The sequence below is a fragment of the Nestor notabilis genome, unplaced genomic scaffold (genome assembly GCF_000696875.1).
Source record: "Nestor notabilis isolate BGI_N333 unplaced genomic scaffold, ASM69687v1 scaffold2827, whole genome shotgun sequence".
NCBI classification, from domain to species: Eukaryota; Metazoa; Chordata; class Aves; order Psittaciformes; family Psittacidae; genus Nestor; species Nestor notabilis.
The window spans coordinates 76,791-93,503 of NW_009934936.1; the positions used below are offsets into that span (position 1 = coordinate 76,791).

General features: G+C 36.1%; 1 protein-coding gene across 1 annotated transcript in view; it reads left to right on the forward strand.

The window, feature by feature from the left end:
• Positions 1 to 11,130, forward strand: part of LOC104408086 (probable phospholipid-transporting ATPase IIB) — a gene marked incomplete at its 5' end in the record, with an annotated part of 81,887 nt that extends 70,757 nt beyond the window's left edge. Inside the window, 9 exons of the mRNA XM_010017567.1 lie at positions 315 to 459; positions 789 to 853; positions 1,409 to 1,564; positions 1,716 to 1,780; positions 3,095 to 3,203; positions 6,382 to 6,439; positions 7,133 to 7,336; positions 9,757 to 9,789; positions 10,561 to 11,130. Of these exons, the coding sequence (XP_010015869.1) occupies positions 315 to 459; positions 789 to 853; positions 1,409 to 1,564; positions 1,716 to 1,780; positions 3,095 to 3,203; positions 6,382 to 6,439; positions 7,133 to 7,336; positions 9,757 to 9,789; positions 10,561 to 10,697 (972 nt within the window). The remainder of the gene's footprint in view (positions 1 to 314; positions 460 to 788; positions 854 to 1,408; positions 1,565 to 1,715; positions 1,781 to 3,094; positions 3,204 to 6,381; positions 6,440 to 7,132; positions 7,337 to 9,756; positions 9,790 to 10,560) is intronic.
• Positions 11,131 to 16,713: the final 5,583 nt, after the last annotated feature.

Here is a 16,713-nt window from a genome sequence, read left to right on the forward strand (position 1 = left end):
ATTGGAGGATTTATGTTCTAAATGGAAAATGTTATTGGTTCTCTGGTCTCCTGTATGGTAACAGAATGGAATTCGTATGCAGCGTGCTATTGTCTCTTCTCTTAACCCCAAACCATGTTGGCTCTCTAAATGAGAATGTCACTTTAAAGTAATAAGCCACAGTCAGGATAATGAGGCTTTTTTTCTCCCAGGTGGATGTTGTGCAAGCAAAACTTCATAAAAGAAGAATTCTTCATACTGTGTTTGTATGTTAGACTACATATTGTAGTATTTAATCATAAGTAAATGTGAATGTTTTGGGGTTTTTTTTTTAGGTTTGTCTGAAGTATTACGAGCATGAATTTGTAGAGCTTGCTTGTCAGTGTCCTGCTGTAGTATGCTGCCGGTGTTCTCCCACCCAAAAAGCTCATATTGTGAAACTGTTACAGCACCACACTGGAAAACGCACATGTGCAATAGGTAACTGTTGGCACGATCTTCATTTGCAGTAGCTAAAGTCTGTCATAAAATTAAGTAGTAGATGGCACCATTGAGAAATAGTTGGAACAAATCCAAAGAAACTTTTATGAACAGCCAGGTATTATGTAGCTGTAGCAGAAAATGCCATTCCGTGAGAAAGATGTTGTTATCTTCTTTTCCTCAAGAACAAGTCTTGATTGCTAAAGTAATTAATCATAAGCCATAGATTAACTGTAAGAATTGAAAGGTATATAAGAGGCTTCTAAAATACTGTAAGGCCAGGAGAGTAAAAACTCTGAAGAGCTGAATATTGCAGTGACATTTTCCAGGTGATGGAGGAAATGATGTCAGCATGATCCAAGCAGCAGACTGTGGAATTGGAATTGAAGGCAAGGTAATGTTAACAGTTCCATTGTCAAATAGTAACATAGGATTAAAAGCTTTATTCTTAAACAATAGTGAATTGATAATTTCTAATTAAAGTATGCTGTAAGATGATAAAAATGCTTAGTCTTTGAACTAGTGTCTTCCTTGCTTATATGTACTTTGAGGTTGGGCAGAACCTTGGGCAACATGGTCTAGGGGTAGGCGTCCCTGCCTATGGCAGGGGGGTTGAAATTAGGTGATCTTAAGGTCCTTTCCAACCCTAACTATTCCATGATTCTATGTTATCTTTTTAAATACAAAAAGCAAGAAAAGGAGAAAACGCTATAGATATTTTTGTGTAGCATTTACCTGAAAGAAGCAGGATAGGTGCTTAAACTTGCTTGTTATGGCCACTGCATCTTAGAATACACATAAAAAATTGTCCTTTGTGTCTCATTGCAGAGTTGATTTCTGAATCAGGAGGAAACTTAAGTTTTAAATTTAATTATCACTTAGAATTTTGAAATTATAAACACATTGTTTACACTGGGTTTCATATTTGGAATATTTTTGTTTGTTCTAGGAGGGAAAACAAGCTTCCCTAGCAGCTGACTTTTCTATCACACAGTTTAAACACATAGGTAGGCTGCTGATGGTACATGGTCGAAACAGTTACAAAAGATCAGCAGCGCTTGGGCAGTTCGTCATGCACCGAGGCCTTATTATTTCAACTATGCAGGTATTTAGAACTTTGTTTTCTGAACAGTTAAAAGCACTATGTCTGTCTTTGAAATGTCACTAAATCTTAAACAGTACTGTTACTTCCTTTTTTATTGTAGTGTTTTGTATATAGAATTACATTAAATATGTATATAATCTGCTTTTTGTAGGCTGTATTTTCATCAGTCTTCTATTTTGCATCTGTTCCCTTGTACCAAGGATTCCTAATGGTAGGGTAAGTCAAAACCGACAGTTATGGTATCTGGTAACAAATACAGCAAACTAACTTGTAACAATAACATCATATAGTTGGTGTCTGCCATGTTTTTCATACATTTATCATCGGTACGCTACCAAACCTGGCCTCAATCTATAAACAAAAGTCAGAGTAAGTTGAATATGTACTGTATGAGGGGGGGAAGCCTCATTATCAGTTTTCTGTAGAGAGGGATCTGCATAGCCTGAGATGAAGGTACCCTATAGCATTTTTCGCACACGATTGAAAACAATAGAAGTTTCCCAGACAGTTTCAGCTGTTAAACAGATTGCCATGCAAGCCTTAGGAAGAATCAGATTTTTCTGTTAAAAGTGGAGCTGAAGCTACTGTGATATTTCCTGAGAGTGCACTACCCAAATCTGCCACACAGATTTCTGTACAGGTGAATGTATGCAGGATTAGGAGCACCCTGGTCTTGTTGTCAGAGCTGCTTTAGTAATACAGTTCTCACAGTCATACAGCTGAGGGATATGCATATATCTGTGTTTGTCCCTGCTCTCTGCCCCTTCTGCCCTAAGAGCTGCTTCTTATATTGGTTGTAAACAGTAACAATCTAAATCAATAGTAAGTTAAATCATAGTCAAATCAAGGTCTGATTACACTAGACTTTGCAGGGGCAGACAGTAGACCTTTTGAAAATGTTTGTAATTAGTTGCACTGAGTTCTAAGGAAGTTGTACTAAAGTATACATCTGACATGTGCATACTAAAATCCAAATCTACTTACAGAGCTGTTAAGACTATTGTTCATCCACCTACCTTTAACATTATGTCCAGAATAGAGTGCTTGTTTTTTTCTTCAGTTTTCATGCCATTGTCTGTGGATTAATTTAAGCGTCAGGTCTTTGGACTAGTTGTCCAAAGTGCAAACGCATGGGGAGTATGGTAACAAGCAATAAGCTTGGATGATTTATATTTTTATATCTAGATAGATAGATAATATAATAAATAATAATAAATTAAATAAACGCTATTAATAAAATACTATATAATAAATAATTATAATATATAGAATAAATATAGCTATTAAAAAAAGAAAGAAATGTATTTACTGGTTTTGAATGTATAAAAGCTCAGTAAATTCTCGTAACTGGCAGCTCTCAGCAGCACAAGAGCAGGTTGCCTCTGTAAAGCTGTTCTGATAAGCTGCGTCAATACTGGGTAGAAGACCCAGTCTAATTCCACTTACATAAAAGTAATCGTTGAACTCAGTTGATCAGTTTAAAAGCAGATTATACAAAAGTGTCAATTTCTGTTCTTTCCTTTCACCTAGGTATGCAACCATATATACTATGTTTCCAGTCTTCTCTCTAGTATTGGATCAGGATGTGAAGCCAGAAATGGCATTGCTATATCCAGAACTTTATAAGGATCTCACAAAGGTATGAATGTCCTTAGTGCTTGGATTATGAACAAATGGGGAAATCTCAGTTGTGCAAAACTGAGAATTCTTACAGCAGTTTTCTTAACGTATTCCATGCAAGACAGGTGCACAACTAATGTAATGCAGACTTTTGTACTATGAAAATTAGCCATGGTACCAACTATTCCATTTAGTTTAGTTAATACATTTGCTAAGACACCAATAGTTGGACTGAAATAAACATGAAGGTATGTTGATGTAAAAGTTGCTTTCAGTCTGGCTGCAGGATCTCTGATCTAGAGTTATTTATGCTTATTTTTTCACAGCTCCTTTTTCCTTTTTAGCTGGTAGATTAATTTTTTCCCCCATAACCCCCAGAAATTACTGCTGAACTCTCCAAAAGTTGACTGACTTTAAATAGTGGATATCGATAATGATGTATCTTAGCTGAATCATCTGTAGATACTGCTTTCTGTGTATTTGCACATACATGCAAACAATGAGAGTGTGTAATTACTTCACCCACAAAAGTGAAACAAATATCAAGATTCTGTTTTCATAAGTTTTTTGAGAAGTGCTGCTACTCTGACTTAAACTGTCAGCTAGAAAAATTACAATCCAAGGTAGAAGCCGACAGTCTTTTTAGGGATAGTAGATTCTTTGAAGATGTGTCTAAAAGTTCAGAAGCAGACTGTAGCTGGAGAGGGTCCAAACTTTGCAGATCCTCTGTCTTTTTGAATGTTCTAAATTGGCTATCAGCTGTGTTAGTCTGGGAGAATTTTTTCTCATCTCTTAGAAATCTTGATTCTCTCTGTTTCAGAATTTTTAAGGTTTCTTTTTGAGATTTCAGCCTATGATTAATCTGAAAAAAACATGACCATACACCTGTTAAATGCAGTTGTAAGCTTAACTATGGAAACCTGTTGATGGTTAACCTGTACTCAGAAACTGCTGAGGATGGGTGGATGACTACAGGCTAAGTTTTTTGTTTAGGTTTAAATGACAATTCTTGGAGATTGTAGAATGGTTTGGGTTGGAAGGGTCTTAAAGCTCATCTGGTTCCAAACCCCTGCCATGGGCAGGGACACCTTCCACTAGACCATGTTGCTCAAAGCCCAATCCAACCTGGCCTTGAACACTGCCAGGGATGGGGCAGCAACAGCTTCTCAGGGCAACCTGCTCCAGTACCTCACCACCCACACAGTGAAGAACTTCCTAATCTCCGATCTAAATCTCCTCTCTTTCAGTTTAAAACCATTCCCCCTTGTCCTGTCACTACAAGCCGTTGTAAAAAGTCCCCTTCCAGATTTCTTCTAGACTCCCTTTAGGTATTGGAAGGCTGCTGTCAGGTCTCCCTGGAGTCTTCTCAAGGCTGAACCACCCCAACTCTGTCAGCCTGTCTTCATAGCAGATCCTGAATCATTGGCTTTCCCAGCTTACATTGCACCTCTGTGAATATTAAAGAAGTAGAACCCAAATAATTCTCTTCAGAAAAAAAAAAAGAATGTGGAGAAACTGGAGAGTACAGTTCAGTGCATTGTCGGGAAGATGATCACTAAATGATTATGGATGAGTAGTACAAAAAGTTATTTATGTGCTATATTTGACTTCACTATTACAAGGTAATCTTATTATGAGTGATTATGACAACTTATGATCACACTGCCTTAGTCAACATGACACTGAAGCCTACGTATTTTTGCACATAACTTTTCAAATTATGGACTCTAAATGCGAACCTCTACCAACGCTATTCAGCTAGTGTTACTCAAACACATGCTGGCGTGGACTATAATTGTATTCCTAGGAATTGGCTTCTTTTCTGGGATATGCTAGTGATGAAAATGCCTTTCAGATGTTTAAAAGAATAACATACATTAACACAAGTCATTGACACTCCAGTGCAAGAAGAGAAAATTGGCAAGGTTCAGAGAGACAGGTTTGGACAAATACCCTGCAGGACACACTGATTCAGTATTACTGTTACTGTGGCTTCTACAGAGTTATAGCTAGAAAAGCTGATGAAAATTTGAAAGGTAAGAGGGATCCCTGCCTTCATCTGAAAATGATTCAAAGCCTGTTGTGCAGCATTCTGTAGAAGCTCAGAAGAGAATTCCCCTTCTAGTTCCATAAAGGTGAACCAAGTCTCTTATTTCATAGATCTTAGTAATTGGGAGCTATGGATGAAGGTGGAACCAGTGTCCAGTACTCAAAGGAAAATGACTAGACATCCACAAGAGAAGATAAAAAAATAAAATGTTTCTTTGTGCTTGTACAAGAATTTTTTCAGATCTTTTCAGTCTATCACCAACATTTTAGACTATATACAGCATTATGAAAATATCTTTAGCACCTTGCCATGAAACTCTCTCTATCCAAAAATGTATTTTAGCCTCAACTGAAGTAATAGAAAGTTAACTCATCACTTTCTACAGCAGTGAAGCACATTTAATTGTAAAGTGCTGATTCTTGCCTGTTCTGGATTGGCCACTTCATTTGTGGCAAAATGGTTGCTTCGACTGCCATTTTATCCTTCTAAATGTGTATCCTTCCAACTGTGTGGTTCTACCGTATTTCATCAGCACTCTCACAGAATGCAAGAGTCAGATGCACATGTACAGCGTTTATTCTTTGATTTATGTTTCAATCTATAACATTCATAATCACAAAAAGATTTAAAATGTAACTATTACTAAATAGTTACTTACTGAAAACTTAGAGTAGTCATATGTTTATAGTATGACTGCAAATAGACAGTTTATCCAACATTTGGAGTGACTAGTAACTACAGTTTTGTTTGAGGTTTAGGTCAGTAGATACAGGTACACAGTGCTATTTTTCTTGAAGAGCGCATTTTACAAAACAGACATAAAACTGTTTTAAATAAAAAATTAATTTTACTGTAATTATCCCTCTGAAAAACAGCCAGAGCACTGCAAGCTAAAGTATCTTTGTTGTTTAAGGCCTTAACTGTCCTACCCCCAAATTTAGACTTTGTGCAATTTCTGTACAAGTTTGCAATGAAGAATCATAAAAACAAGTAGAAGGTTTTTAGCCTATGCCACTTCAAAGACACCTTATTTTACTTGTAAAGTGTCTCTCTAGTAATTAACTATTAAAAATATATGAACTGAGTAGATTAATTTATTTTTTTTTTTTAAGTCGTGTCTAATTGTCCTCTCACTTGTTTCCCTTAGGGAAGATCTTTGTCATTTAAGACCTTCCTCATCTGGGTTTTAATCAGTATTTACCAAGGTAGGAAAGAGTCCTAATTTTACTTAACTGAGAATTTTTTGTCTGCTATTACCAATATTGTTTTTCAGCTGCAGGTTGAATTCCCAAAGCTTAACATTTCATGAGCAGTTATATATATTGGTTTCTGTTTATCTTGTAAATCGATATTCCTGTAGTGTGCCAAGCCTATTCAAAACACGGCATGGACTTGTATTTTTATTGATGCCTATCACCTAAAAAAAAATGACATGTTTTTAATTAAATGCTAATCCAAAATAACTTTAATGAGTGCTTATGACATTGTATATATTTATACAGTAGTTTTCTTTCATGGCATGACAGAAGCACTGTTGAAGAAATCTGAATTACGTGATCAGTTAAAAGTAATTACACTTTCAACAATATCTCATTTATTTGTAGCACTCGACAAAATGAGGTTAATTAACAGTTCATCAGATATATTGCATCTAAAAGGTGTTTGATTTTGTGATAGTTTTATTTCTTTACAGCTTTACTTTGGTTGTTTTGTTTCACGTGCACCAAGTACAGTAAATATCATTTCTGTTCTTTTAGAAAGATCAGTTTTGTTACCTTATAAAAAATTACTGGGCAGTTTTCATAATAAGCAAACAACTGTTATGTGTGCAGCTGTAAAAACTGGTACACTGAAATTTCATTGCACAGTGTATTGATAACTTTGTGTGCCTTTCCTAGGTGGTATTCTGATGTATGGAGCTCTGCTGCTTTTTGAATCTGAATTTGTACATGTCGTTGCCATTTCCTTCACTGCCCTAATCTTGACTGAGCTCTTGATGGTTGCACTGACCATACGAACATGGCACTGGTTAATGGTGGTGGCTGAATTTCTCAGTCTTGGCTGCTATGTGGCCTCTCTTGCATTTCTAAATGAATACTTTGGTGAGTAATAGTGGAAGTATTTTAGTAAAGAATTGTTTTATGCTTTTTTCTCTTGTGGGTTTGTTGGGATTTTTTTCATTAAGAATAAGTGATGTTATTATGCTTTGTGAAAAAACAGCTTTCTCTATAAGAAATGAGAATGAGTTGAAATTAAGCTTAATGTTGGGTTGTAATATTCTCTTATCCTTTCCTCCTAGGGTTTGACAATCTTTATTCCTGTTAGTATGATTTATCTAAAGCTTACTCAAACCATGCATGCTTTTCCCATCCTTGATCTGATCTTGAAATGGATATGATTTTCAAAAATCAAGATCTTTCGCTGAGGTGGTGAATTATTTAGCATGCCAGACCAACAGGACCTCATTAGGTGTAATCCACAAGCTTAAAAGAGCTGAAGTATTGCTGGAGTGTGAGGCAGAAGCCTATTGGGATAGATGCTTCATATAAGAATCATTGTTTCATAATTACAATGAGCTTATATTAAGCTTGCTTTGCTTTAAATTGCTGTATGCCATGCTGCATCTTAAGGTTGTGATTGTTCATAGGTCACAAAATGAAAGAATACTTTTTAACTGCAAAACTTAACAGTCAAAGATCTGAGCATCAAAATAATACATATTTCTTTTTATATCAAATTATCCTTCAGCAAAAACAACTATCTCAGTGTGATTTTACAAATCTAACTTTTACAGAAATACGTATAATGATTTTTATTATACCTCACAGGAGCAGAATCCAGCTCCTTCTCTTTGTGTTTTCCAGGAGCAGGTGACTTAGGTGCTGCCCTTCTTCAATTGTCACTTCTCATAGCAGGATTAAACTTTATATAGTGATTTCTAGGAGTCTCATAGTTCTGCTTTTACTCTCTCGTGTCCCAGGTGTTCAACACTAGGGTAGTATATTTATATTACTATTTTTCTTCATCAGTAGATGTTTCACTGCCTGTCCCAGGTGTTCTGTTACTTCCCAAATTTCTCGAGAGTAAAATTTTAATGAAGAAACAACCCTGCTGGACTTGGTACTTGTATTGTACATTATTTCAGGTTTGCCAGAGTACATTTTTCTTTTCTCAGACACTGATGCACAGACTTTTTAAACAGAAATTACTGGGTTGATTCCTCAATCTCCATGGCCAGATTACAAATGATGTGGGTACTGGCTCTTTAGTCCAAACTTCCAGGAACTTTATAAGGCAGAACTTGCTGCTTTATCTTTATAAGTCTTTAGTATTGGTGACAGGCAATCCTTCCATCCTTTGTAGGTGTTCAGTGAGAAACACTGTTAGGTGGTATTCATGAATGTGTAAAAACTGCAGGGACTTTGTTTCTTGCAAACTTTTTTGTAAAGGGGAGTGCTTTACTGTCCTGATGTATTTGCTGGACAAGTCCCAACAGCTGAGTACATAAATGGTTGTGTGGCTTCTTGCAGCCTGGGGACTTAATTTCTGTATTTTTCATCATTAAGGTTACTGAAAAGGGTGCCATTTCATGGGCTTTTGTAAAGATGTATTTTACTGTGTGTTATTCAGCAGTTAATCTGAGAATGCATTTCAGCTAGTCTCACTGTTAATGCTTTACTCTTACTTTATCTGTCATATTACAGCTGGGTGAGAGAGCCTTTTTTTGTGCATGTAATGTAGTATAAACTTAAGCGATGGTTTACAGTTCAAGGTACAGCACAACTTCATGCACCAGGGAAAACAATCCAGTCCAATAGTGCTTGACTTCATCAGCAAATAAACTGTTTCTTTCAGTGATGTTACTTATTAAGCATCATCTCCTCCCAAAGAAATGATGCCGTAAGTATGACAGGGCACTCAAATTAGAATTACAGAAGTATCTGATACTGCTCTACAGCTCTGAGTCATGAAAGTAAATCAGTTTTCAGGTTTCTGAATTAATTGCAGTCAATGATTGTATTAGGCACGTCTCTGAGATATGTTATATAGGCTTTTAGTTTGTCTAAGCAGGCTTAGGCTAAAACTGTGTAACAAGTTCATACGCTGAAATCTAATGTAAAAAGTATTTTTAATGAGTGAGGTTGGAGCAGTAAAACCTTACTGCATTTTCTGAGGTGAATTTTAATTTGTATTAAAACAGTTCATCAAGTTGTTTACACAGTAAATTACACCTTGAAGTCAAATGCAAGAAAACTTCTTACCTACTTAGGCTCTTAAAACATGACCAAATAGAAAATCTGTTTTCAAAATGTTTGGCTTAATTGCTGTTTAAAATACTCTGGTTGTCATGTGAAAGGCAATAATATTCCAGTTAATGCTACTAACATATTTTCAGTTTCCTTTTTGTGTAGCTAACCTGGTTGGTTGGTTGGTTGATTGGTTTGTTTTTTTGTTTCCACATAACTTTTGTATCTTCTGTAAATCTATCCTTTAATTTTCATTCTCCCTCTTTGTGAAATAGGTATAGGCAGAGTGTCTTTTGGAGCTTTCTTAGGTAGGTGAACTTTGACTTTTCTTGAAGTTTAATTCTTTAAAAAGAGTAGTAAATTATTTAATATACACATTTGTAAATAATGGAAAAATAAAATAAATAAAAAACAAACCAATTCTTCAGGTTACCTGGGTTCTGCGATCTTTCCCTGATAAGTATGACCTGACCCTTGCAAATACTGTCAAAGAAGAGTATCACCATTCTTGTTAATGTCTGTCACAGAAAAAATAGCTTTTAAGTGTGGCTTATGGCAATATTACTACATTGTTTTCCCCTTAAATTTTTGGGCTCTAATTTAATCTCTAAGGTTTTAAGAATCATTCAGTCTAATTGTGACTGATTCAGAGAAAAACAGTCTGAATATGGAATAAAGGATCCAAAATGGTAGCAGATTTTCTGGTTGGGAACTTGTATTATAGTAGGTGAAATCATTCGTACTAGCAGAAAAGTAAGCTGACTTAACTTTTTATTATGAGAAAGTTGCTTTTAAACTGAGATTGTGTTTCCTCTAACATTATTTTGTGCTACAAAATAGCATAAGAACCATAAAGGAACTCTGAAGTTCCTGTCTAAAGAAAATAGTTGGCAAAAACAAAATGTTGAGGGTAACTTTCTCTTGTTTTGTTGGTTGTTTGTTTTGTTTTGTTTTAATTTTGCATGGTCTTGAACAATAGAATAAGCAAACTATTAACAGTTCTTGACTTTGCACTATGGAAGTCCCAGTTTCCAGGTTACCAGCTCCTATTACTTATTTTCCCTTTTTTGTTTCTGCAGATGTTGCCTTTATCACAACTGTGACCTTCCTGTGGAAAGTGTCAGCAATCACTGTTGTAAGCTGTCTTCCACTTTACATTCTCAAGTACTTGAAGCGCAAATTTTCTCCCCCAAGTTACTCCAAGCTTACCTCGTAAAAGTAATTGTATCCCAATGTTTTTTCACTCGCACCAGTCTGCAAATTGAACATTCACTGTGCTTTAATGTCTATGGATTTCTGCTGGACTAAAGAGATTTAAAAAAATAAGTGATAAAGTGAATAGAGCACAAAAAGAGGAGGAAACATCTGACAGGTACAATAACACAGACAGACATACACTAACAGGACTATCAGAGATAAACTAAATTTTCTTCATGTTGATTTTTTTTTTTTTTTTTTTTTTACTTTCAGTTGCTATGATTATAAAATAAAACTGAATTACTTTTGATTTGACAATGCTTCTGAATGGTTTCATTGCTACTGTAAAGGATTTTTTCCTACTGTACTAATATTCTGCAAGTTGAATTGAAAATTTCGCTATTTATTACATAACTTCCCTTCTTTAATTATTACATAACTACCTAATTCGAGTCATTTCCTTTAATGTCTATATATGGAAAAGTTCATTTGTCCATACTTACTATAACACACCTAATACCTGTAAATGCCCGTGTCTGTGTTAGCAGCTATTATTCCTCATCAGACATTGAGTAATATGCACTATTTGAATTATGTACAGATGTCTGCATAGCACAGTATTATATTAGGAGCTGTTGTCCTATTCTGTACTCTGCATTTCTGGCACCAGTTAATTACAGATCTGTGATGCTGACAGCAGTTCTTTAAAATGCACATTACAGCCAGGTTGCACAAAAGCTGTTTAAAAGTTCAATGATAAATTCTGTACATAATTCCACTGCACCTATTGATCTGTACAGATATCAAAGACATGGCTGCTCAGTAAATATGTTTTAAAATTCTTATTCATTTTGTATTTGTAAAACTGCAAATAGTGTCAAAGTACATTTATATATATGAGAAGTCCAGTAAACCTTGTATTAGCTAATATGTTTAAATTGCCTTGTGATCTGTTTACTTAGGTTACTCAGGTAAAAGAAAATAAGACAAACACACGAACATTATGGTAGGAAAATCTATCATCTTCCAAGTTATAAATGTTTTGTTTTTATAACTTAGTTTGGGTGCAGACTTGCTGAAAAAGAAAATCAAAACATTCTTGCTTGTTGTAGAATGTCAGAGTTGAGTATTTTGGCTGTTATGACACTTTACAGCAGTTGAAGATTTGTTCCAGAAACTCATGTACTCTGATACAATCTGAAGGGTCCAAATCTTGCATTCTGTACTGGGAAGTAAGATATATTATTTTAGCTTTCCATCATGATAAAACTTTGCTTTCTCAAGAAGTACATATAATGAAGTTGGCATAGTCTATTAATCAGTGGAAAGGAACAGCATAATTATCCATGCTTTATTGATTAAATCTCTATGTGTGTTTTTAAGAAACACTTAATGCGGATGTCGTTTTTATGTTTGACTGTATGCCTTTACAGCCTAATTCCTTGTTTAGTCTCGTATAACTTTGCCCATATGCCATTATTATATTGGATGAGTAATATTTAAGTTATAAATATAACTACTTCCTGGGAGAGCAGAGGAAACTGCTCAGAGCTATTTGGACTCCACCCCGCTCCATTAATTTTTGTTTTGAAAGCTTTTCTTACTAGCTATTTATCTTCTTTTTTTTCTTTTTTCCTTCATTTTCATTCCTCATTATAAAAGCAATAAAGCCTGATTTCTACCAAATATTATTAATGGTATACATCTTAAATAAACTACTGAAGTAGTGTTTCTTTTAATTACACAACATTGCAGACTAGTTTACTCTGTCCCTCTGTAATCTCACTTCTGCGAAACTCCCACAAGATGTCACTGTTCCTGCATACTAGCAGAAGCCTTTCTTCATTTTATGTGGTTTTGGCACAGTACTGCTGGTTTGTATTTTTAGTTGAGTCCTGTGATATTTTTGTTGCTGATTTCCTTTAATTTTCTATTTCTCCACAATAAGTGGTAATTACTTTTAATCGATTAAGAAAAGCCATCAGTGTGCAATTATTCTGAAACATGGATGATGTTTTCTTCAGACCTTTTTGTCTTAAAACGTTGTGAGCTCACAACCATACGCGTAAGGTTCAGTAGATAAGCAAAAGCTTAGAGCTGGTCATCCTTCATCTATACATCGCATCTTTGACATTAGGCAGAAGATGAGTAAAAATCAGAAATTAAACTAGCAATATGAAAGTGATAGCTGTATGAGATAGTGTACCCATATGTGCAGAATTTATAGTGTACGCATATTAATCCTCAGCATTAAAACTGTGAGGTTAGTGTGATTGCAAATGTATAGATCCTACACACAGATACATGCCTTTCCAAAGAGGAGTCAATTCTCTAGACTGCCTGCTTTCTTAGAATACTTCCAATATTCAGCAAAGGTCTAGTTTCATCTAACACTTTATTTTGAAGACTGAAGAAGTCTGATTCAGGTGGCTTACCTTGCTTTTGAGGTTCAGTCACTGTTAAAACTATGTATACCAGGAAAGTCTGCTTTTTCTATTCATTCATGTCACTCAGCCACAGCCCTGTACACAGGTAGTGCTACCTTATCACAGTGGTTTACAGCTAACAGTATCAGTATAGAATTTAAGAATTGTAATATGACATCTTTCAGTAGAAAACTTTACTGTATTGTGGGCTTCAGTACAAAGTAAGCTAAGTACCAGCACAATCTCTGTCTCTTAAAACACATTAGAATGGTAACATTTCAGGTGTACAGTTGAATAAATTCTTTTTTAAGAATCTAATTCTGTGATTGTTTTGCATCAGTGTATGTCAGGAATAAGTCTGGAGCACCAGATCAGCTCACATAAATACAGATTTAGGCCTCGGACCTGCAAGTTATACCCACAAGGACCCTAATTTTATTTGGTATTAAATAAATATTTACTTTTGTGAGCTGCTATGTCAGATAGCAGATGTATTTCTGAAATGGTAATCATGTTTCCTTGAAAACATTCTTGGAAACCAGTTTCAGAATTAGAGCAGCAGGATGTGAATAGGAAATACATCTTCACTAAAGTAACATACGTAACAATACTGGCCTATTTGGATCGTGTTTAATAAGAATATGAGCTAAACATCTGCAACATTTCCTATATAGTTTGATAAAAGAACACAATGAAAAGGAGAGATCCTGCAGAATACTAGTACTGGTAATTCTTATCTTGGTTTCTTACAATGCTACTCTAAACTTGCATGTTCATGTGACTGCTGGAAGACATTTTACTACATAAGATACTAGTTTGCAAATGGAAGCCAAAATTAAATCTTTGCATACTTAACATTAAATCTGTAGCACTCTTCCATGAATGTGAATGTTTACAACAGTGGGTTTACGTTCAAACTGAGCTTGCTGACACATGCCATCAGAATTAAGCTGTGTGGTATCTCCTGCTTTCTTCCTAAATTTGAGTGGTTGTCCAGAAACACACCATTGCTTTTGTACGTACATAGGAAGTGTGTATTATCTTAATGGTCAGCATCCACTTGAGCCAACCTGGATTATAAAGGTCCTTGTACCCTGTGTCCACAACATTTTTCAGTCTCCTTTTTAAAACGTCTTTAAGAAGGGCCATCAGGAACTTTTTCAGACTGGACACCAGTTCTGCAGGAATTTAAGCAAGAATTTTAATATTCACATATGTAGTTAAACAGCTGTTAGTCATGAGGGTCACTTTCTGTAAATGAAAAGGCGATGATTTCCTTAGGCGCATTTGTGCATGTTAGTAGGCCTGTGTAGTATAGTCTCCATACTCCTCTGCAACCTTATTGCTGTCTCAAGGCATTCAGATTACTTTAAGGAGGAACTGGCCCCAGGTCTTCTGCTAGGCAATGTGTTCCTGGGATCATCTTCCACCCCTGTGCTGATGCACACCTCTGCCTTGCTCGTACAGGGTATACTGCAGGGCACCTTCATCACTGGAGGTTGGGGCTCTTCATGCCTGATCCACCTTTGTTTGTGTATTTACCACATGAATGATGGTGAGTCAGGCTGTATAGACTGCCTTAGAGGCATTCAAGATGCACTGTTAACAAAGACACTCCTAAGTGACCTCTTTTCCCACTTCTGCAGAGCTTTATATTCATGGGTTTTATGTTGGCAAGATAACACAAAGAGGCTTGCATCTGTTTCACACTTGCATTCCTTTACATGTCCAGAGGTATTCATGTGGCTCCAACAGCCCCTGCAGGGCAAAGAAGTTTAGTCTAGAGTATGCGAAGTCTGGATGGATAGTACTCCTTAAAAAGCAATAGCCACAGGAGGAGAGGTGACTGTTCTGCTGGCACTACTGCTGCAAAAACTTCTGCTGGAGCCTGCTTACTCTTGACATCCATTTGAATTTCAGCTTCCATGGAGTTTCTCCTTATTTTTACTGGCTAGAGAGGAAAGAATTGGGCCAGCAGTCTCTTATAATGCTTAATTTAATAACCTTTCCTCTTTCTAGGCTGTTATTATTATAACTCAATTGAAACTTGAAGGCAATCAAAAAAGCCCTTCAATATGTTAGCCCCCTGTAGGGAGGAAAAGCAGTACGAGTGAACAAAGACAACACAGCTCGAACATTATATGAAAATAAACAGGAGGTGCAATATCTTTAACACTTTGTTAAAAAGCATAGGAATTCCTTTTGTAAACAAAACACACTTAAAGTGTGCTACTTCCCAACAAGTATTAACTATCCAACAGATGCCCTCAGCAGGGTTCACAGCTGTTATTGTGAGTGGAAATTTGCTCAGCCAATTGCTGACGAAATCCTTCTCAAACAGGGAATTGCACTGAAAGACCTATTTGCTACTTCATCAACCAAAAACATAGTTTTGATCAAAATGTTTTACAGCAGAGGTTGTGAAAACCGGATGCCTTGAACAGAATGAGTGCTTCACAGCTGGGTTGACAATTCTACTTCATTCTCCTATTCCTGACCAGGTTTTAGCCGAAGTGTAGCTAAGATTTCTCCTGATGGTTGTTTCCTCCTGTCCTCCAGCATGTTTTCAACTTGAGATCATAATCAGCAATGGTAAACCTCTAAACTGCTCAGAAAAAAGTGGGTTTGAGGAATACTTAGTCTTTTTGTAGTACCGAGCTGTAAGAAAATTTGTCATCTGCTCTAAGAAGAGGAGATACTGTTTTCTATAACTATGATGTAAGTATTTATGGCCCTGCCTTTATTCTTACAGCAGTAAACTATTCCTCTTTTCTTGACAAAATGAAAAGAGCTTTGGTTATAATGTTCATGTAGCTTTAAGCAAGCAGTACACAAAATAGACCACTGTAATTCTTACTTGTAGAATTGCTTTCCATTGTTTCTCTATAATGTACACATCTAGTTTTTTCCATGGGCTCTCTGTGTTTTGCTCTGAGTTCTAAGCATGAATTTGATTTTGCAAAGTAAACACACATTGTGTGGAAGCAAATTATAGATAACTACTTCAAAAGTCTGTTGAAAATGAATTCCTGGCCATTTGGGCTAGAAGGCTGGGGGATGTTAATGGATGAGCAGACATGTAAGGGGTAAGTGCATGTACATATGTTTTGTATTTATTGCAATCATCCATTGCCTATTTGAAGGAGAGATCTGGGAATTATCAGTCAAGATGCTCCCTTGGGGAAAACCTCTATGCTGCATGTGTTCAGTAGAGGAAGATGAGCTGTTGTCTCCCCTGTGTGTTGCTGCCTTCTCTTGCCCTTGAATTCCACATTCATCTGTATGAATGCAGCTACGTACGTACTTCCTCCCAAAGCTTCTTATTCCCAGAGTACATCCTGCCTTATCAGGATACTGACTCTTCTATGACAGTGCTTTGAATATAAGTTTGTTGCTTATCTTGATCCCAGCTGAGTGGAGTTTATCCTAGCTGTAGGAGGTAATTTTTCCATCTCAGTGTCATGAGCGAGATAGATGACACAGACTTGGTCTAGTACATATTTGTCCCTATCCAAATGATACTAAAGCAATTGTAAGTAATCTCTGATTGAAAAGAAAAGGAGATTAAAAAAAGGGGGGGGGGGGGGAAAAACCCAACCAAAAAAACCC